Source organism: Nicotiana tabacum, chromosome 1 (assembly GCF_000715075.1).
Source record: "Nicotiana tabacum cultivar K326 chromosome 1, ASM71507v2, whole genome shotgun sequence".
NCBI classification, from domain to species: Eukaryota; Viridiplantae; Streptophyta; class Magnoliopsida; order Solanales; family Solanaceae; genus Nicotiana; species Nicotiana tabacum.
Window position 1 is genome coordinate 37,059,866 of NC_134080.1, and position 22,243 is coordinate 37,082,108.

A 22,243-nucleotide genomic window follows, 5' to 3' on the forward strand; every position below is an offset into this window, starting at 1 on the left:
CATGAACCGAGTTGGACTAGCCCGACCCATATCGACCGCTCTAATCATTAGAAACCAGATTTATTCTATATTGCTTTAACCACAAAAACTACTTTTTTGGTTAAAGAGATACCATTACCAAATTGAAATTATCTTAAAAGTACCCTATCTTTTGATTTGATATGTAGGGCATTGATGTAAATGATTTTGATATGTTTATTTTTCAAATTTGAAGGGGTCCCAACACCCCCATTGCTGCAGTAAACTAGAAAATTATGATGGGGTCTCTATCAAAAGAGAAAAAACTTTATCAGATGGTAACAAAAAACCTTTGATTAGGGATACTAATTCATGAAAGAAACATAACATTAATAATTACTCCTAATCCAACAGTAAAAATGGATTGAAAAGACTTTGAATTACATTGATCTCACACTCCTTCCCCTTTCTGATTCCTTTATCACTGCTGCGAATAGAAGCATCTTCCATAACCTGATTAAATGACAAAAGCAAGTAAACAAAGAAGTCTGCGTTGAATAATACTCCTATATTGATCTAAATGAGTAACTGAATTCGGATATGTATACATTACAAATGCAATTAATGTCCAAGTCAGATCTTTTAATAACATCATCTTTATATAACAAGGATTCATTATAACAACCAAGTTTTTCCGGAATGAAAATTCATGTTCTGTTATAATATACTCCCTCCGTTTCAATTTATGTGAACCTATTTCCTTTTTGATCCGTGCCAAAAAGAATGACCTCTTTCCTTATTTGGAAACAATTTACCTTTATGCAATGATTTATAGCCACACAAAATACATGTGCCTCATTTTACACCACAAGTTCAAAAATCTTCTCTCTTTTCTTAAGCTACGTGCCCAATCAAATGGGTTCACATAAATTGAAATGGAGGGAGTATATTTTTTATAATAGCAATTCGCTATAGCATCGAACAATATCTGAAACAAACGAGACTGTTATAAAGAGGTTTGCATGTATTTGATTTACTTACTTGGATCACTGAAGGTAACAAGGCCAGTGCCTTTGAAATCACAATTCCAGTAATTCCTTCCATGCATTTGGTAATATGTGTTCATCGCGTAAGAAGCATGAGCATGAATTTTATCAGGTTGAAAACAATCCCCATTTTCATAAATTTCTCTACAATCTACACCTCCAGGTCCACAACAAAAATCCAGCACTGCTTGTATTACCTTCTCATCTGCATGTGGTTTAGCCACACACCAAACTGAAGGTCCCCTTAACGACGCTTTTTCTCCGAAACCAAAACTGATTTTGCCATTAGTATTGCTGCTGCAGAATTGACAACTCAAATCCACATCATATACCTTTGATCCATCACCATTGAAAATCCCAAAATTTCTCTCACTTGTTCCTCCTTGTTTCTTGTTTTCGTTGAATAATGCAAAGACAAAAATATCAATGTTGTCTTTTGGGCTCATGGGAGTACCTTTATTTGACTGTGCACGTTCAACTAGTCGGGTGTTATAAGTCCTAGCATTATCAGTGGTTGCAGCGGTTTCTCCTTTATCTCCTTTAGACGGCCATCCAGATTCAGACACCATAATCTTAATTGTCCGGTTTCCAAAACCGAGTGCATTTACTGCTGATCTAATTGCATCAATTTGTGCATCTAACATGTTGGTGTACACGTAACCTTTAGGGTCACGTACCCCGGTTGCATTTCCGAGTAATGCGTACTCTAAATTGACCATACCGGGATTGTCCCGGTATGCAAAATACGGGTACGCATTAACCATGAATGGAGCACCGGTATCCGCCAAAAACCCGACAATGGAAGTCATAATAGGAAGGAGAGTAGTGGCAAATGTGGAAGATGAAGGTGGAAATGAAGAAGCAAGAACAGCCATGCTATGTGGTGTAGTCACTTTGATTTTTCGGTCTAGTCCACGTGCTAGTAAAACTGAATGCAGATTTTGCATAGCTTGGACCAAGGCATTATGGTCTAGTTTATCATCATCATTATCAGTGGTTAAATACTCATTTCCAACGGCAATGGCAACAATGGAAGTGGCAGGAATGAAGGGCAAGATACGAGCGGCGAACCACTCGTCAGCAGCAGATCGGGTGGCGCTTAAGTTTGAAACATGGGAGTTTTCTACAGCAACAATGAGGTCAATGGCAGTGTTGGAAAAGGCTTCAAGAATTTGAGGGTTGGTATCATAAATCTTAACCTTGTCAATGATGGTGGACTGAAGTAGCTGAGCCACTTTCTTTGGTGAGGGCAAATTGCTTCCAATTGTCCCATAGTTTATGCCCACGCCGTTAACAGGGCTCAGCAGGAGGAGAACGAGGAGTGGGAAAACAATAGTACTACAAAGGAGAGACATTTCCGCCAACTAGCGGTTAATTTTCCTTATGGGGGTGTGCATATGTTATGTATCTTATGGGAAAATCTTACAAAATTTACATGATTAACTATTACTGTGTCATGTGAACTATGGCAATTGGTCAAAGTTGTGGACTATTTGGGTGGGTCAGTTTGTGTCCAAAAGTGCTTACACAATTATGAGTACCCAAAGAGCTAAGCTGGATGGATTTGAAATCTTGCAATTGCAAAGACGAAAATGTCAAAAAAGGCGCTGCGCAAAGTCGATGTTAGATTGAAATCCGTGCGTTCTGCATCCAGCTAGTTGGAGTGACAGTGTTTGTGAGAAGGCAGGTCCCAGCTCCTCGACTCATCTCCCTCTGGTATCCAAAGAGTTGTTACTTTCACTTTGTTCTCTCTTTGCTAGTGCTATAGGTTTTAATTCTCAACTAGATAGGATAACAAGCAAATTTTTATTTTTTTTGGTTGTAATTGGGTAACAAGCAATTTCAATGGACTGCCTTTGATACATTTAATCACTACGCCACGCTACGTGTTTAAATTAAATCTCTCTTTTATTCTCTTTTTGATGATCGTGAAATTCGCCTAGAGCTAACCTTTAGGACTAACCACTTCCTCCTATATTCGGAGATAACAAGTCTACCCTTCTATCCTTCTTCACTTAAATACAAGGTGTTAACCCCTCGACAAAGTTCCTCGGCAGATGTGGATTGTGACAAGGATTTTCATGATGGCCTTGGCACACAACCTGAAAAATGAGGCAACAACATGACTGGCAGCTCAGCATGACAGACTATGCGGGGTTGACAAACGCACCTTGACGGAGGAAAGGCGCATTTCACATGGACGTGCGGGTTGGCATAACAATGGCAAGGCAAAGCCATGTCAAAACAGGGGCCAAGACATGGCAAGGCAAGGCAAGACAAGCAATAACATTGACGTGGGCAGATTTGATCAAGTTGACTTGACATAAGCGGGCAGTTATGGTAATGGCGTATGCAGCTAAGTCAATGGGCGGCAAGTTGTGGCCATGACATTGAGGTGGAGCAGTGTCAAAGGGTAAGGCTGGGTGCAATGCCAGCCTTGGACGCGCAGCAGCTGGGCAAAACAAGCACATGCAGTGCACAAACAGCAACTACAAAAAGTGTGCAGGGCATATGACAGGGAAGTTGGCGGTTATAACCACATCCAAAGCATGACTGATCATGGGGCTAAAGTGGATGCACATTTTTTAGCATGTCTATCATGTTTTCTCATCAGTTAGGGCTTGTCAACTGATTGGTTTAGATGCTGCCAAGTATAATTGGGCAACTTGCACTATATGTGCATAAGGCAGTCCCAAAGGGGCAAAACTTAGTCTTGTAGAAAAATTGTTAGCCAAACTCGTCTAAGTGTATTCTTAAGGGTGGAAAATCATTTTGGGGCAAGGTGCCATAGGGTTGGCTTTATTGTGTTCTTATATTCACATTAATACGAGTTGGGAAGAGACTCCTATAAATTTCGCGTGTGCCTTTACTTTACTTGTTGCCTAAATTTTCTAAGTCTTAAACATCCCTAAAATTATTCTAAGTTGTTGAAAGGCTGAAGTCAAGGCTGGACTTGACTGTCGTGCAGTGGTGAACCTCGGGCAGAATTCGAGTGACATAAATTACCCTTGTGACAACTTGTATCAGAGCGTAGTTGGATCGTGGTGAAGACACGACGTTTAGTGGTTGAATTTCGTGAAAGATGGTTGGTGGCAACGCAAAACTAAGGAAAAAAGTTGTTGCATTTAAGGCACTCGTCGGTACTGTTAATGGTGATCAATTCCTGACTATTGTGACTCGTCTCGCGTATCTTGAGGCAGAAATGAACAGGCTAAGCCAGGAGTGTATATATCTGAAAGCGAAAAATGGCTTAATGTGTCGTGCTGTTGGCAATAATGATACGCAGCGTGGGGTAGATCGTATCAAGGTCAAAATACCTGAGCTTAAAGAGTTTAATGGTGCAAGGAGTGCCAAGAAACTCGAATATTTCATGTGGGATATGGAGCATTACTTTTAGGCTGCCCATGTGCGAGATGAAGATAAGGTCACCATTACGACTATGTACTTAGTGGATAATGCAAAGCTTTGGTGGCGGACGCGTGTGGCAGACAATATAAGTGCTGGTACCTCTAAGATAGACTCTTAGGAAGGGCTAGAAAAAGAGTTGAATGATCAATTCTTCCCCAGCAATGCGGACTGGATTGCTAGAGATCGTTTGAAAAAGTTAAAACAAACTGGAACGGTGAGGGATTATATCAAAGATTTCAGTTATTTGATGTTGGATATAAGCAACATGTCCAAGGAAGACAAATTGCACAAATTCTTGTACGGGTTGCAGTCGTGGGCGCGGATGGAACTCCGAAGACAGAACGTGAAAGACCTTTCTAGTGCCATCGCTGCTGCGGATGCTTTGGATGATTTTTGGCTGGGACAAGACAGTCCTGATTTCTCTACACTTCAAAGTCCAAAAACGGAAACAAGGAAAAGGCAAAAGAGTGGAGGAAAAACAGTAATGACAAGGGAAATGTTATTGAGGGTAGTGGCAATGGAAAGGAACGACAATGTGTTGGACCTTCGACAACCAAGGGACAAAACAACAAGATTGGTGGTTATTTTATTTGTAAAGGACCACATATGGCGAGGGACTATCCGAAACTTGAACGGCTTACAACATTGTTTGATGATGAAAAAGGTGAAGAGGAGCTGAACGAGGAAGAACATGAGCAGGATACAACATATTTAGGGCCTATGGTGGTGCTGGAAAAATGCGAAAACTACTTCGAGGACAACAAATTCTTCGGGAAGGGGTGATTTGTTAGCCCCTTGACAAAGTTCATTGGCAGATGTGGGTTGTGACAAGGATTTTCATGATGACCTTGGAACACAAATTGAAAAATGGGGAAACATCATGATAGGGCACAGCATGTCTGACTATGCGCGATTGACAAACACACCTTGATGGAGGCAAGACGCATTTCATATAGACGTGTGGGTTGGCATAACAATGGCAAGGCAAAGTCATGTCAAAGCAGGGGCCAAGACATGGCAGGGCAAGACAAGCAATGACATTGACCTGGGTATATTTGATCAAGTTGAGGGCGACTTGACATAAGCGGGCAGCTATGTCAATGGGCGCGTGCGGTTAAGTCATGGGCGGCAAGCTGTGGCCATGACATTTGACATTGGAGCGGAGTAGTGTGAAAGGGCAAGATTGGGCGCAATGCCAGCCTTGGACGCGTAGCAGCTGGGAAAAACAAGCACATGCAGTGCACAAACAACGGTTACAAAAAGTGTGCAGGGCACATGACAGGGCAGTCGGCGGTTACAACCACATCAAAAGCATGACTGATCATGCGGCTTAAGTGGATGCACGTTTTTGTAACATGTCTATCATGTTTGCCCATCAGTTGGGGATTGTCAACTGATTGGTTTAGATGCTGCCAAGTGTAATTGGGCAACTTGAACTATAAATATGTGCATAAAGTTGTCCCAAAGGGGCAGAACTTAGTCTTGTGGCAAAATTGTTAGCCAAATTCGTCTAAGTGCACTCCTAAGGGCAGGAAATCATTTTGTGGCAGGGAACTAGGGTGTTCTTTGTTCTTGGCCATAGGGTTGGCTTTATTGTGTTCTTGTATTCACATATTAATACGAGTTGGTAAGAGATTCCTATAAATTTTGTGTGTTCCTTTACTTTACTTGCCGCCTAAATTTCTATGTCCTAAACGTCCCTAAATTTATTCTAAGTTGTTGAAAAGCTGAAGTCAAGACTGCGCTTGACTGCCGCGCAGTGGTGAACCTCGATCAGAATTCGAGTGACATAAATCACCCCTGTGATACAAGGCTCAGTTAGCATGACTCAAACTTGTGTATGTCTACATTAAGTGGGCATTTGGACATAAATTGTGAAATTCCGGAAAAAAGTGAACTAAAATTTCAAGTGAAAATGATATTTGAAAATTAGAGTTGTGTTTGACATGAGTACAATTTGGAGCTACTTTTGAATTTTTGTAAGTGATTTGAAGTGAAATCTTGAAAAATAACTTTCTGGAGTTTTTCAAATTTTTGAAAAATTCAGAAATTCATCTTCGAGTGAAATTTGAAAAAATTACATGGCCAAACAGAGATTTCGAAAAAAGTAAAAAATTCTTATGGACAAACAGGCCCTAAGTGACATAAGAATTGTAAAATTTCAAAAAAAGAAATGTAAAATAAAATTCAAATGAAAATAGTATTTGAAAGTTAGAGTTGTGTCTGGACATGAATATAATTTTGGGTTGTTTTTGAGTTTTTGTGAGTAATCTGAGTGAAATTTTTGAAAATCATACTTTTTCGAGTTTTTCATATTTTTGAAAATTTTCAAATTTCATCTTCAAGTGAAAATTGAAAATTTTATGGCCAAACACTGATTTTGAAAAAAAAAGTGAATTTTTTTCGAAAAGTAGTCTCGTACAATAATAATATACTAGCAATGAACTTTAGAATGAATAAAAAAGAACGTGAAAATTGCACGGGACGCCCTATTTGGTCGCCCCATTTAACATATACCTATTTTTTAAAAAGTTTTAACTTGTACCCACTTTTTAAACAACTTCAACCCTCTTTCTCCTCCTCCTTCTCCTCCTTTGTTTTCTTCTTCTTCTTTCTTCTACTGTTGTTGGTGCTGCTATGAAACTTTAGTTCATGGGATGATTGCCATAAGTATGTTTATCAGATTATTTAAAAATAAATTATAAATAATTACGTAAGTTAGTAGACAATAATTTGTGAATTTTTCACGTACGGGAAGTTTAAGATCACACTTAGTGATTCTTTTCATGATAATTCTGTTCTTTTCACGTTTATTGTTTCCAAAATTTATGATTTAGATACTGTTGGCAATCTGATTATTTTACAGTAGTAATATACTATGAAAGAATAAGGTGATTATTTATATATTATGTTAGAAAGCTTTTTCAAAAACTTCAGCTTATATAGTGCTGAAGTTTTTACAAATGAACTAAATAACTTCAGCATCTTCTACTGAAGTTTACGAAAAAACTTTATGACAAAACTAATGAATCCAAGACAAAAAAATTTCAGCTTATTTAGTGCTAAAGTTTTTACAAATGAACTAAATAACTTCAGCATCTTCTACTGAAGTTTGCGAAAAAGCTTTATGACAAAACTAATGAATCCAGGACCAAAAACTTCAGGTTATTTAGTGCTGAAGTTTTTACAAATGAACTAAATAACTTCAGCATCTTCTGCTGAAGTTTTCGAAAAAGCTTAATGATAAAACTAATGAATCCAGGACAAAAAAACTTCAGCTTATTTAGTGCTGAAATTTTTACAAATGAACTAAATAATTTCAGCAATTACAAATAAAAACTTCAGCAAATAGAGAATAAAACTTCAACAATTACAAACAAAAACTTCAGCACACTAGGTTTAGCAATTTTTGCTACTTCAGGCCCGTCTACTAGAATGCTGAAGTTTGCGTGATTGTCTTTGCTACTTCAGGTCCGTATGCTGAAGTTACGCGAAAAAGTGGGTACGCTTGTAATTTCTTTTACAAAGCGGGTACAAATTGAAAGTGTGACCCACAAAACGGGTATAGATGCAAATGCCCCAAAAAGAACATGATCCCTGATGAACGTAGTTGAGAAAGGCAGCAATGCATACAACAAATTCTTGTCGCAGCCTTAAGAACAATTGAGCAACGTCGTAATACCCTCGAAGATTTCGGAACGTAAGAGAGTTGGAAAAAGAAAAATAGAGAAATTTGACTTCAATGAATTTCTATGCTACCAATCACAAAGGTAGTTACAAAAGCCCGCACCAGAAGGTAACTCCAGAAGATATATATCAATGTACAGTCAACCAAATGTATATAGAGGCAGAAGAGAGGTATGGGCAGTGTGATAGAAAGGATTATAAGCATGTAAATTAGCATTTGAAGCTTGCACCACATTCATATAAAAAACAGAGATTGTAATTTTATTCCTCATTTTTAGGTATCATCTCATAGCGAAGATCAACTACACTAAAAATGCAATCAAGAATACTCCGAATATGCTCTATCATCTCAACTGAAGAGTCGATAACTTCACTTGTCCAAGTCAGGATTCTTAAACTACGGCTTCAACATCATCTGGGTTCCCAGTAGCTCCATCTTCAGTGTCTTCTGACCTCAACTGAGCAGAAATGCCATCAATAGAAGAATTAATCTGTTCAATCTTCTTTGCAAGTATCTTGCGTTGTTTCTGCAGGGAGAACATACACATTTCACAACTAGGAAAAGAAAAAAGAATATTGTCATCAGCTTGCGGGGTATTTAGAATTCCACAGTTCCAGCCCATGAAATAGCAACAAATTATTGATTCCAGAAAGGAGGAGACTATGCAGAATAACAAATTCAGATAATGGTGACAGTTTTGGTTCATCTTTTCTTTAGCTAAGGGTCTATTGGAAACAACCTCTCTGTCCGTCCACCCGTCCAGGGTAGGGGTAAGGCTGCGTACATCTTACCCTCCCCAGACCCCACTTGTGGGAATACACTGGGTCGTTATTGTGGTTGTTGTTGGTGACATAGTTTTGGTGGAGCAAGTCATTGGCTTCTTATGTCATTAAAAATAAAAGAAAGTAAGAGAAACCCCGAACCAAAATAAAGTGAAGAAACTTTTGGATGCTGCTTGTTAACTTGTTTAGAGAACACCTAAATGGGTTCACTGAGAGACAAAGGATAGCAGCCATGCTAGTTATTTAGAAACTTGTTATGAGGGTTTTGTCCAGTATCAGAATGAAGTAGAACTAAGAAAGTTTAGTTCTAAAACTGTAGAACACCCCACATTGGTAGCCTCAAATCCTAGTTATCCATGCTTGTGTGCGCGTGTTCACGTCCCTCAGGGCTCAGGATATCTTTTTTGGGAGAAGTTTTATTTTGTCATATAACTGACACTAGTTGTATGAGGCTCCTTTTTGTCTCACAAATTTGTGGACCCCAATCTTACACTTCTACGTCCACAAAACTATGAGACAAAAAAGTTATCTCATACCACTAGTGTTAGTTGTATAAGATACAAAATAAAACTTTTCCTTTTCTGCCATTTCCCCTTCGCATCGCAAATATAATTGGCACATATTTACATTTTTTTCTGATTGGTAGTTCATAACTACATACTATCTATTACCGACTTGTCCAAGTACAATACCCTGGTCACATAATCTGCTTCTATTTGGGTTATTTGATTTCAAATTCTCCCAAAATTTTAACTAGAAATGATTGCACTCTCGGTCCCTCAGTTATCAACCAATTCCAATTTTTGTCCTATGTGATATCTAACAAAGCCCATTTATTCATATTGTCCTCCCCAACATATTCCTGTAATTTCAATGGACCACGTGAGTAATCGTCTTTTTAAAGAGGGGATCATTTAATACTTTTATTCCATATCCAAGTTCACGAACTATTAGATGACAAGGATATGTTAGTGGACAGACCAATGAACATTAAAATATCAAGTTCAAAACTTAAGAAGTTTATCCAAGTTCACGAACTATAAATGGCGAGGATATGTTAGTGGACAGACCAACGGACATTAAAATATCAAGTTCACAACTTAAAAAGGTTTTGACAATAACTATAGGACCAAAAGCATTTTCCCTAAAACTTAAACAAATAAATTTACTATTTAGAGGTTGAATCGTGTCACCGTCTCATGTACACTCTTTAACTTTATTAGAGATGAGACTCTTTAATTTATTTATATTAGGTGTTCTATACACCATTTCATGCGCGGTTATTATTCCTTTTAGGGCTAAGCACCTGAAAATATTTTGTTGATAAAACTCGAAGGCAAGACTCCTGTTTAGGATGTTGAATTATGTGGCGATAAACTTATTTATTTATATTGCATCTTAAACATAGGTAAATTTGACCATAAGAAATGTTTCAGATTCATATAGTATTTAGCTTTACAACTACAACCCACGAGGATTTTAAATGACGCTAAAATAGAATTTGGAAGAGCTACTGAAAATGGTTACAAAGCTTAGATTTCTTTGGATAAGGTAAATAATTATTGATGTTGCCCAACAACCAGTACACCGAAAAAGTAAAGAACTTGCACCAAAATATGATTCTCTACAAAAGCCACCTAATCAACAAAATGCTTACATTTTAACAGGAAGAGTCAGCTCATTAAGTTATGCTTGGAAAATAGAAGTGATATGTGTAAATCTATGAATTTCAGATCATTTGAATCCAAACAGAGCCTAGGTGGATGCACTATATATACACAAGCAGAACCACCAAAGAGGAAGACAAATAGGAGCTCTATCAGGAATATGCACATTCAGCTTTAAAACTTTATCCATTCTTTAAATTATTCATGATATACGTTTCCTGCTTCCTAATGCAAGATATGTAGAAAATCAGCCTACCTCCAATTCCTTTTCTTCATCATATATAAACTTGGGCAATTTTTTCATGATGTCCTCCTTATCTGTTCCAGATATTGCTTTACTGATCTGTAAAAACAAAATTAGAGATAATTGGCGCATTTACAAAAGAGAATAACTGAAAAAGACAATCAACTAGTGATAGACTGGATGTATTTGTAATGCTTAGAGCATAGAAAACTAAGGCAGTGACGATTATAATACCCCAAAATTAAAAGGGTAGTTTGGTCATTTAATCCAATAAGTAAAGTAAACAATAAGAAGATAGATAAAAAAACCAACAAAGTCGCAAACACCATTCTGGTGCTTTCTCATTCTTAACTTGGGAGAACTAAGGAAGGGGGCTGCCAAGAGAGCCAAGGTATTCTCTTCAATACAAAGGAAAGAAAAATCTTAGAAACTCAGGTGGGAGTAAGGAGGTGAGATAAGAACTTTCGGGAAGAGGTCTCCACTATCTGAAACCCTATTTCTTTCACTTTCTAACCGTTGGGAAGAAGACCCAAGCTTTAATTAGGGAATCTTGGTTGGGCTTCAGATGCAACATTATTCAGGGCTGGGAATGGAATTAGCTTCTAAAGTCACGGGTGGAGCCGAAGGGACCAATTGAGGATTACATTCCTTTACATTTACAGGATATCGAGCCAGTGAGAGATGACTATTGGAGAGCCGAGGTATGCAAGGAGGAGATCCATGGGACCTGAGGCTTAGGAGGAACGTGCAGGACTTTTAGATAATCAAATTCCATAATGGAAATGCTTTACAAACACAAGATATGACAGACCAGCCAGGACCAGTGCATTTAAAAGAGAGAAGTGCCAAAAAGTGACAATGTAACGACCCGACCGGTCATTTTGAGCTTTTGCACTTCGCTCGCCAGTTCTCGGGCATGACTAGCACCGTGTGATGTATTATGACTTATGTAATCGTCGATTTTGGTTTTCAGGGTAATCGGAATGAATTAGGAAGAACAATTCTCAGTTTGAAGCTTAAATTTGAAAGGTTTGATCAAGTTTTGACTTGTTAGTATATGATCTCGGATTTAAATTTTGATGATTTGGTTAGCTCCGTTAGGTGATTTGGGACTTAGGAGCGTGATTGGAATGTATTTTGGAGGTTCGTGGAAGGTTTAGGCTTGAATTGGCGAAATTGGGATTTTGGCGTTTTCCGGTTGATAGGTAAGATTTTGATATAGGGGTCGGAATGGAATTCCGGAAGTTGAAATAGGTCCGTTGTGTCATTTGTGACGTGTGTGCAAAATTTCAGGTCATTCGGACAAGGTTTGATAGACTTTTTGATCGAAAGCGGAATTTGAAAGTTTTTGGAATTCTTAGGCTTGAATCCGATGCAAATTTGGTGTTTTAATGTTGTTTTGAGCGTACCGAAGGTTGGAACAAGTTTGAATGATGTTATGACATATGTTGGCATGTTTGGTTGAGGTCCCGAGGGCTTCGGGTGCGTTTCGGGTGGTAAATGGATCAATTTTTGGACTTTGGACTAGGCAGATTTTCTAGTATTTTGTTGCAGAGAAATCCTTCTTCGCGTTCGCGAGAGGTTCTCGCGTTCGCGAAGGGTTAATGAAAGGGGCAGTCAAGTTGTTCTTCACGTTCGCGAAGGTGTGTGAGTTAAGGCTACGCGTTCGCGATTGGTGTTCCACGTTCGCGTAGGGTCGAGCGGTGAGGTCAACGCGTTCCCGTGTGGCCCTCGCGTTCGCGAAGGAGAGAATTTGGCCAGTGAAGCTTTGAGCTTCCCGAACGAGAGGGTGATGTCGCGTTCGCGATGAAGAATATATATTTTTAAAATTGAGGGTTTGGTCCATAACTTCAAAATTTCATTAAAGAGCTCGGGAGAAGGTGAACTTTGAGGAGATTTTTAGTGGAGCTATTGGGGTAAGTATTCTTCACTCATATTTGGTTTAATTCCATGATTTAGTCTTGAATTTCATCATTTAATTTGAGAAATTAGAGTGAAAATTGGGGAAAAATGGAAGAAAAGTTTGAGAATTCTTTTGGGGATTTGAATGAGCAATTGATGTTGGATTTTGATGATTTTGGTATGTATAGACTCGTGAGAGGATAAGGATTTTATTGATGTGACTTTTATCGGATTCCGAGACATGGGCCCGGGGTCGGGTTTGGCCAATTTCGGAATTTTTGGTATAAATTGGATATTTTCGAATGGGCTTCGTTCCCTTAGCTTATTTTGATGGTATGAATCTGCTTTTGGCTAAATTTGGAGCATTTGGAGGCCGAGCCGAGAAGCGAAGGCATCGCGGGCTAGAGTTTGGACCGGATCAAGATAAGTAATGATTGTAAATGCTGTCCTGAGGGTATGAAACCCCAGATTTCACATCGTTGTGCTACTTTAAGGTGACGCACACGCTAGATGACGAGCGTGGAGTCATGCACCGTTGGGGATTGTGACTTGGTCCGTCCCGTGCGACTGTTAAGTCGCGTATTTGATTTAAAACTGTTTGATATCATTGTATTCTGAAAAATATTGCTATATTTTGGGCGGAATGCCATATTTGGGCCTCGTGCCAACTGTTTTGGACCCTTATGGGACTTTTACTACTTTTCCTCACTGTTTTGACTTAATAATTGTACTCAATCATGTTGTATTTTAGTAATTTTCTAACTCAGCCTTATTTACTCAATTTTACACTATAAATGATATTTGAGCTGAACGCCCTGTTTTATTGATAGTCCGAGTGACTTGTGAGGTTGATGGCTGAGAGAGGCCGAAGGCCTGATTGTGAGGTTAATGACTGAGAGAGACTGAGGTCCTAGTTGTGAGGATTATATATTTATGGATCGGGCTGCATGCCGCAGCAATATATATATATGGATCGAGTTGCACGCCGCAACGATATGTTGGATCGGGCTGCACGCCGCAGCGATATAGCGCTTGGGCTGTAGGAGCCCCTCCGGAGTCTGCACACCCCCAGTGAGCGCAGTCGACTATAAATATGGATTGGGCTGCACGCCGCAGCAGTTATTATATGGTAGCTAAGATCTTCAAGCTTAGAAGCAGTGAACTCATTTGGATAATATGTAGCAAGTTTCATAATCTTGTTTTTATCATAATTTGCAAAAGAATCATCGGGACTCAAACTAACCATACCAAGAAGCAGAGCAGTATTCACTTCACTAAAACGACTTCACTAAAACGACTGTTAAGCTCTGAAAGTTGCAAATCGATAACAACACAAAAAACCTCTACGTACAAATGATGGAAATATGTAACAATTGAGCTTTTACGCTTCGACTTTCCAAGTGCATACTTCTCATCCATTTTTGGGATTACAATACCATTCTTATCACATAACGAAGAGACATCTTCTATCAAAGAATTCCATTTAGATTCTCTCATTGTTTGCAATTGCCTCTTTGTGAAATCAACAAGTTTCATTGCACTAACAATATCTTGATCTTTTTTTTGTAGGGCCATATTCAAATCATATGTAATTGCCAATAGTTTTTACATCAAATGTAATATACAAACGAACTCATAAGATCTTATATCTTCCACTAGACTTTTGGCTAATGCTTTCTCCTGATAATTTGAACCCTCATTTGCAAGAACTCCAAGTATATGAACAATCGATGAGAATAAAGAAATAAAGTTACGCAATGCCTTAAAGTGAGATCCCCAACGGGTATCACCTGGTCTTTGAAGCCCAAGTTCTTGATTTAATCCACTTCTTGTATGAACTTCACCAAGCACTAATAACTCATCTAATTTTTCTGCTTGATCATCTCTAAGCATCTCCCTATGCTTATAAGAACCTCAAACAACATTCAAAACATTAGCAAGAATGTCAAAAAAATTATTTACATCATGGTGTTTCTTTGCAACAGCTACAAGAGTCAATTGCAACTGATGAGCAAAGCAATGTATGCAATGTGCCGAAGGATTATCTTTCAGAATCAAAGTTTTAAGACCATTGATGTTTCCTTGTATGTTACTAGCTTCATCGTACCCTTGTCCCCGTATTAGAGATGAACTCAATGAATGTTGTAAAAGCAAAGAATATATTTCTTTTTGTAATGCATGTGCAGTTGTACCTTTAACATGAACAAGACCAAGGAATCGCTCAATAAGTTCACCCTCTTTATTGACATAGCGCAGAACAAGAGCCATTTGTTCCTTATGAGAGACATCCTTAGACTCATCAACTAATATCCCAAAAAAATCCCCATTCAAGTCTTCAATAATTGCTTTCACCGTTTCTTTTGCACAAGAATTCACAATATCTTTCTGAATATCAGGAGAAGTCATGGTATTATTTTTTGGAGCTTTTTCTAATACCACATTTTTCACATCTTCCTTCCTATCTGCATACCATTTTAAGAGATCTAAAAAATGGCCTCTTCTAGTAGAAGTTACACTCTCATCATGGCCCCAAAAAGGAATTCCTTCTTTTCAAAAGATACCTTATCACTTCAATTGAAGCATTCAAACAAACTCGATGTTCACTTTTAATTTTCTCAGATTGCTTGTCCAAAGAAGTTAGAATAGATTGTGCTTGGTTCGTCAAAACTAGCATCATCTTGAAACATCAATTATGAACACTACTCACGTCACCCACATGTGATTTATTTCAACCTCTAAAACCATCCGTTGTGAAAGCATCACCTACTTTTTTTCCATATCCTCCAATCTCATTTTTAAACAAGTAACAACATAAACAAAATGTTGCATCTTGTTTAATGTTATATTCTAACCATTGAGAACATGAAGTTTTAAACCATTCAGGATTAAAGTGACGCATTATTCCTCCAAAATCTCTTTTTGGAAAGACAAAATCAAGAGGTTGACAAGCTCCATTTTGTATATAATTTCTCCTTACACGGTCAGGTAAATTAGGAGGATATTCTGAAATTGGTTTTCTTTTAGCAGGATCGGGCTCATAATCCCACACTTTATCCGATGCTTGGGAAGGATTAATATTGTTATTAATAACTGGACATGGGGAACTTGTCAAAGGAGAGCTAGAAGAAGCTGCAGAAGCTTGAGCTTTGTAAAAATTCGGATCATATCGACTTTTGCTAGAAAAACCTAAAAATCACAAAACACAAATTCACTTGAAGTTGTATGTTTCAAAATGCTATAACAAACTATTCTTCATCTCCTTTGACATAGTTCAATTTGTAAACTATAATATGATTTATTCCCAAAAATTTAAAAACTTAGTCTGGCTAGCTAGTTCCAATAAATTGACAAAGAGAATAAAGGTCAAATTGTGGGACAACCCTAGAATCAAAGATTACAGTCAATCAATTTATATGGCCCATTAAGTTGTTGATGTTGAATTACCAATTCTAACTTGAACTTAGAGTCAATCAATTAATTCAGTTACTTATGGAATCCTTTGATAGAAAATCTCATCAAGTATTAGACAAAGTAAATAATCCTGTTAGATTCTGAAATGTTGGCCTTATAAAATTATTCATAACTTTAGTCCTAAAATAAAATTCCTTCCAGCGAACCCACAGCCCTATTTTCAAGTAAATAATCCTATTTTCCTCTATGCATAACAGCTAGGGGTGTTTATAAAAATCCGAAAACCCGAACCAAACCGAAAACCAAACCAAACTGACCAAAAAAACCGATACTTTTTGGTTTGGTTTGGTTTTGGTTTTGAAATTTAAAAACCGATCAAATTTGGTTTGGTTTTGGTTTTAATTAAAAAAAAAACGAACCAAACCGAATATAGGAGTAGCTATTTTTAAATTTATTATTACACCTATATATATGTATAGTTTTATACAAAGTTTTAAAAATTTTATACTAAATATTAATCGTTTGCACTTTTAGTACAGTTCTTTATCTTTACATTCTAGTTTAATGGGTAGTTTTCTTTTGTTAAGTGTTAAGAATCTATTTCATGTTAAAAATAATATATTTTTAATTGAGTCCTTAAATTATTCATCACTATTTGATTCAATTATCATCAATATATCTTGGTAAATAATAGATTTCTCAAAGGATAACTGATTTGATAGTCTTACGTTGAAAATGTGTGTTTGGTAGTGTATGTCTTATATTTAAGAAAAAATCAACAAATAACCAAAGAAACCGACATAAACCGAATCGAGAAAAAACTGACTTAATTGGTTTGTATGGTTCTAATATTTAAAAAAACGACTTACTTGGTTTGGTTTCTTTTTAGGGAAAAACCAATCCAAACCGAACCATGAACACCCCTAATAACAGCATAAGAGCAGCTAATTAAAGTAAATTGGATTCTCGGTAAAAATCAAGATTAAAAATCAAATTTGCATAAATTATCAAATATAAAATATAAGATAAAAACATGAAGCAAAAAATCAGAAAATAAGAATTGAAGAAGGAAGAACTAAGAAGGGTCTAACTTCTAAGGGAGAAAGAGCATACACTGATACACAGTGGAGAGTTGGAGGCAGAGGCAGATTGTGGTACCAGTGATTGTCAATCAACAGAAGCAGCAGAACCCTAGTTTTTTTTTATTTGGGAATTGGAAGAAAAAGTTTGTCGTTTAAAGTTGGGAAGCTTCTGTTCTTTGTTTATTATAAAGAAAACAAGTTGTTATGTTTTATTTATTAAATAATGTTATTTTAGTGTCTGTTGAGAGGAAAGTCAGAAGAAAACGTCATCGTTCAGTTTGATTTGTGAAAAAATGTATTCAAAAAACGAAATAAAATACTGCTTTAAACGGGAATCGAACCCAGGTCTTTTTTCAGCGAACCCACAGCCCTTACCATTGAACCCAGACCTCTTTTGTTACTGGGTTCAGCATGATATATTTATATAGCTGTGGTAAATTTTTCAATACAAATACAGGGTTTCGGAAAAAGTCACTGGGTTCGCCCAAACCCGCACCCACTACTGTACCTTCGCCCCTGGTGATGTTGAGACTCATCTGCTTGCTCTGATATCATGTTGAAATATGTGACCGTTTAAGTTGTTAGAAATGATACTCTTTTATTTATTTTGTATTATCTTCATCATATAGTAATGCCAATATTAATTCAACTCGTCAAAGTTGAGATTTAAGTATGTTTGGTACGATGAATTCACTTTTCATGGAAAATGCTTTCATGAATAATGTTTTACATGGAGAATAATAATTTTGAAAAGATACATATTAACGATTAATAATAATATTAGCAAATCGAAGAATGTTTTGATGAAAATTTTGAATAATAAAGATTTATTACAATGTCAACGTGTTAGTTTGAGCAAATAATTTAAAGTTAAAATTCAAGATAGTTGTAAGGAAAATGACCTCCATCGATTAGTGAGGGAAGTCATTTTTACCCGGTTGATGGACAATATTTTCCTTGGACACCACTTTCCAGTAACCGCACACCATAAAATGACTTCCTCAGATCATTTTCCTGAAAAGTTACTACTGGCATACCAAAAACGCCCTCAAAGAACTGTCACTTTTTCTGTAGATCATTTTGTGCCATTGTTTTGAAGCGCACACTTCTCTGGAGCGCATGCCTTCACCCGTGAAGCAATTCACTTCGCATTGTTTCATCACTTTAAGCGATGGCTTTTAAAAAAACTCGCCAGGACTCATGGAGATGGATTGATGGAGGGCAATGAGAGATTGGATGTTCCCTGTCAAGTCATACTACCATAAGTCGCTGCTAAGACAGGAATCAGTCTTCTCGCATATATCAGTGTGGATACTTAGAGCACCAAGAAAGGTGTGTTTACTGTGAGGGGAGCAATCCTGACAGTCGAGAACCTAAGAAAGCATGGGTTACATACATCAGTTGGTATTTCATGAGTAAATGCTCAGACGAAGATATGGACCATCTCTGTTACACTGCAAGGTGGAAACATGGTTGCGGTGATAAGTACTAAAGTGGTTCAGTGAACAGGGGAAGATGCCAAACAGTGAAGGACATGTTACACAGTTGGGCCTATGAGAGACAGAAGAGAAGATGCAAGGCATGGGATGTCCCTCCACTTGCACTGATGTGGATCCTCTGGAAGGACAGACTACGAGAGCTTGATGGAGTAGAAACTGATTTTTAATTTGTACACTCAAGGTATAATGCTTTGCTGTGATTTTTTTTTCTTGTTGCACCAATAAGGCACCTGTTTGTATAGAAGATGGGGTTCAATTTGTAGAGAACCATGTTTTGCGTAGTGTTCTCTACTCTTTGGTATACTACTCATAAACGGGAGATTCTCTAACTTCAATGAAATTACTTTACTTCAGCAAATAAGTGGAACTATGTTGTGTGTGATTGGAATGATGGGCTGATGTAAGGTTTGCTAATCTGGATGGTCTGGTACAGAGGACACTCTATTGAATTTCCGACAAGGCAAAGGGTAGGCTTGCTAGGTGGGCTTAGCCTCACATAGCAACAGTCACGGCTTCCATGTTGGGTTGTGACACCGTTACACGGCCAACAACAATCTACAAAAAGAATTAGCTAATTTTAGCTGAGCATGATTACCTGAGGTGCATAGACACAACCAAGTGTGCCAACAATTAATCCTCCCAAAACAAAGCCACCAATAAAGAAGCCACCATTGCTTGGCCTTCCACCATCACTGCCATTTAACAAGAATAATTATACAATGAAATATTTTCTCCAATCAGCGGTAAGTAAAACTCCCATAAACAAATTGACAAAAATCCGATTTAACACCAAAAGAGAAGCACCAATAATTTCAGTTCATATCTTGCATAAAACTAGAGCACGTGACGAATAAATACCTATATCTCGCTTGAATAGACAATGATCTTCCAGATGAAGATGGTTTTGCTCCACGCCTGGCGCTGAAGAACAGCTTGGTGGAACAGCCACTTTCGTCAATTGATTTCAAAGGAGAACCTAACACATCAATAAAGTTAATAGGTTTGTATATCATAACCAGGTGAGGTTAGGGAAGTAGAGAGGAAACTATTAAAGCTATATATGATCTTCTCGTGCATTCATTAACCAATCATATTTGAGAGAAAAACTGTTACCTTCACACTGCTCATGAAAACGATTGATAAATAAGCAGACAGTACATTTGAAACAAAAAACTTTCCTTCACGGTTCTACTTCTATGCTGAAACAGTTGAAAATGCATAAAATGAACTTCAAATGCCATGATCCCTTATTCCAATCGTTTATGATGAGCTCTTCTATACTTAATTGGCTAGCAGCTGCTATGTTGCGTTTAGTGTAAAACATCATTTATCATGCATGCTCATTCAAATCAGAATCCCATTCAACCAATGATATTGCTTGGTAAAGAATATTAACTACGATAAGAAAAAACAAAAAAATGTAGAAAAAGTCAGCTAAGGCTTTATTAATAGGAGGATCCACTAGTGTCATGGAAGGTTAAAAATTGAAAATTGCTTTAGAAACTTCTAACTGTAATTGAAAGGAGTACTTATATCAAAACAACACTATGTTATAACTCAATTTGAATACAGAGAACATGAGAAAGATGCTAGAGGTTGGATTCCCCTTCAGGGGAGGAGCCAACATGTTGCCTGCGGGTTCGGTTGAACCCAGTAGCTTTGGTTCAAATCATGTACTTTTCCTAAAAATTTGATTGAATATGTATAAATTATTAATTTAGTAACTTAAAAGAATTAGAATCCCAAAACCATAAGCTTCAAATCATAGCTCCGCCACTGTTCTCCAACAACAACAACAACAATAACAAACCCAATGTAGTCCCACAAGTGGGTCTTGGGAGGGCAGAGCGTACGCAGACATTACCCCTGCCTTTAAAAGGGAGAGAGGTTGTTTCCGGTAGAAACTCAGCTCAGGGAGCCGCCTCGGTTCTCCTTTTCATAAATTAATTAGTTCATGTCCATTTAACGAATTTTACCTTACCAATTTCAGTGCATGTTCCATGAAAATCCAAAAACAATCCATGAACAATGAAAAACGTAGCTACTCATAACTTTATGCTTTTAAACTTTCCCAACATGTGGAAGAAGAAGAAGAAGAAGAATCAGATAGATATTATTGCCCTTTATCAAAACTCCACAATGTGCTGCAACATTTCTTTAAGCGCTAATTGATACGTACGGAAGAAGAACATAAATGTATAAAAAAAAAGAAGATATTCCTAATTATCTTACATGTAGTACATACGGAGGCCGATTGATGGATAAAAGAAGCTCAATAGGTGCTATAATGGGGACCAAATTAAAAGTAATGAAAACAAATAGATAGGTTTCAAAAAGAAGGGAGTGGAAAATAATTACCAGATGATAAATGGGGGCTTTTGGATATAAGCAGCGAATTCGAAAGAGTCGTCATCCAGTGAGTATATGAGAGTTACCGAACAAAGAAGTGAAGAAGCGACGGCCGAGAAGTAAAAAGGAAAAGTAGAGAGTGAGGTGATATTATTGTTTTCCCTTCGATGAGAACAATGCTGGCTAACATGGTTAACCACGGACGACCCATGGACATTTGCGTCACTACCAATGAAATAAAATTTTGGGGCGATTATAGTCCAAGATATTTGTATCTTGAAGTTTGAATGAAAAAAAACAACTTAAGATACAAAAACAAAAAACTTGAAGTTTGACTTGGAAAAAAATATGAGCTTAAGGAGACAATGTTTTAAATTGAAAAAACTGATTGACAAAGGATGAAAAGTGCATGTTTTGAGTGTGTTTGTGTGTTATTTAGTGCCCGAGTTGTGGGAGTTCACATTGCTTTTGAAGTGAAAATATGCTCGTTTCTTATGTATATGGATAAACTTGCGCGGAAAAGGATCTAATGGGAGAAAAATTGGTGAAAAAAGAACTGAAGAGAAAAGTCATGGACAACGAAGCGAGGTTCACTTCGCCAGATCGGGACCGAAGCAAAAGAAATCAAGAAAGTCTCGGACATCGAAGTGAGGGTCACTTCGCCAGACCAGGACCGGAGCAGAAAAATCAGCTTTTCCAATCCGAATTAGGAGAAGCCAATTCGGCCCAACTCAACCCTAAACCATATAAATATGAAAGTTAGCCACTTTTTGAAGGGAGAGAAGACTTTGGAGAGGCAAGAACACGCTTGAAGCAAGGAGAAGGATTCAACTTCACGTTTTCCCCCCTCTTTCTTCCTAATTTTCCATTGTTATGAACTCTAATCTTGTTTTTGTGCAAACAATTATGAGTAGCTAAATTCCCATCTAGGTTTTGATAGAACCTCTTGAAGGATGACTTTTTCACTACGTTTAATATGAATTTGCTATTTACTTTTCTCTACTTGTATAACTATATGATTATTGTGGTTGATTGAAGGGCCCTCAATTGACTATGCTTATTTAGTGTGTATTGCTTAGAAAAGGATAGTTGTTGACCAATATCACTTCTAATGTATATGAGGAATCAATACGGAAGGTTTAAAGGTGGGGTTAGGAATAACAAAACCTTGTTGCGATCTTAGTGAGCGTTGAACTAGTGCCAACTA

At 37.5% G+C, this 22,243-nt stretch overlaps 2 protein-coding genes across 3 annotated transcripts; both read right to left on the bottom strand.

The window, feature by feature from the left end:
* Nucleotides 1-294: 294 nt before the first annotated feature.
* LOC107826611 (glucan endo-1,3-beta-glucosidase 12-like) lies at nucleotides 295-2,412 on the bottom strand. The gene is made up of 2 exons (XM_016653615.2): nucleotides 1,000-2,412; nucleotides 295-471 (listed from the first exon to the last, which is right to left on the bottom strand). Exons 1-2 carry the CDS (start codon nucleotides 2,357-2,359, stop codon nucleotides 440-442), a joined length of 1,392 nt encoding a protein of 463 aa, XP_016509101.1. The 5' UTR covers nucleotides 2,360-2,412; the 3' UTR covers nucleotides 295-439.
* Nucleotides 2,413-8,282: 5,870 nt separating this feature from the next.
* On the bottom strand, nucleotides 8,283-21,265 carry LOC107826601 (uncharacterized). 2 transcript variants are annotated; one of them, XM_016653595.2, is made up of 5 exons: nucleotides 21,046-21,265; nucleotides 19,546-19,663; nucleotides 19,283-19,379; nucleotides 10,806-10,892; nucleotides 8,283-8,626 (listed from the first exon to the last, which is right to left on the bottom strand). In XM_016653595.2, exons 1-5 carry the CDS (start codon nucleotides 21,098-21,100, stop codon nucleotides 8,492-8,494), a joined length of 492 nt encoding a protein of 163 aa, XP_016509081.1. In that variant the 5' UTR covers nucleotides 21,101-21,265; the 3' UTR covers nucleotides 8,283-8,491. The 2 variants fall into 2 exon arrangements, with proteins under 2 accessions (XP_016509081.1, XP_016509090.1); XM_016653604.2 differs by lacking the exon at nucleotides 10,806-10,892 and having other exon boundaries at nucleotides 21,046-21,244.
* Between the last annotated feature and the right edge of the window lie 978 nt (nucleotides 21,266-22,243).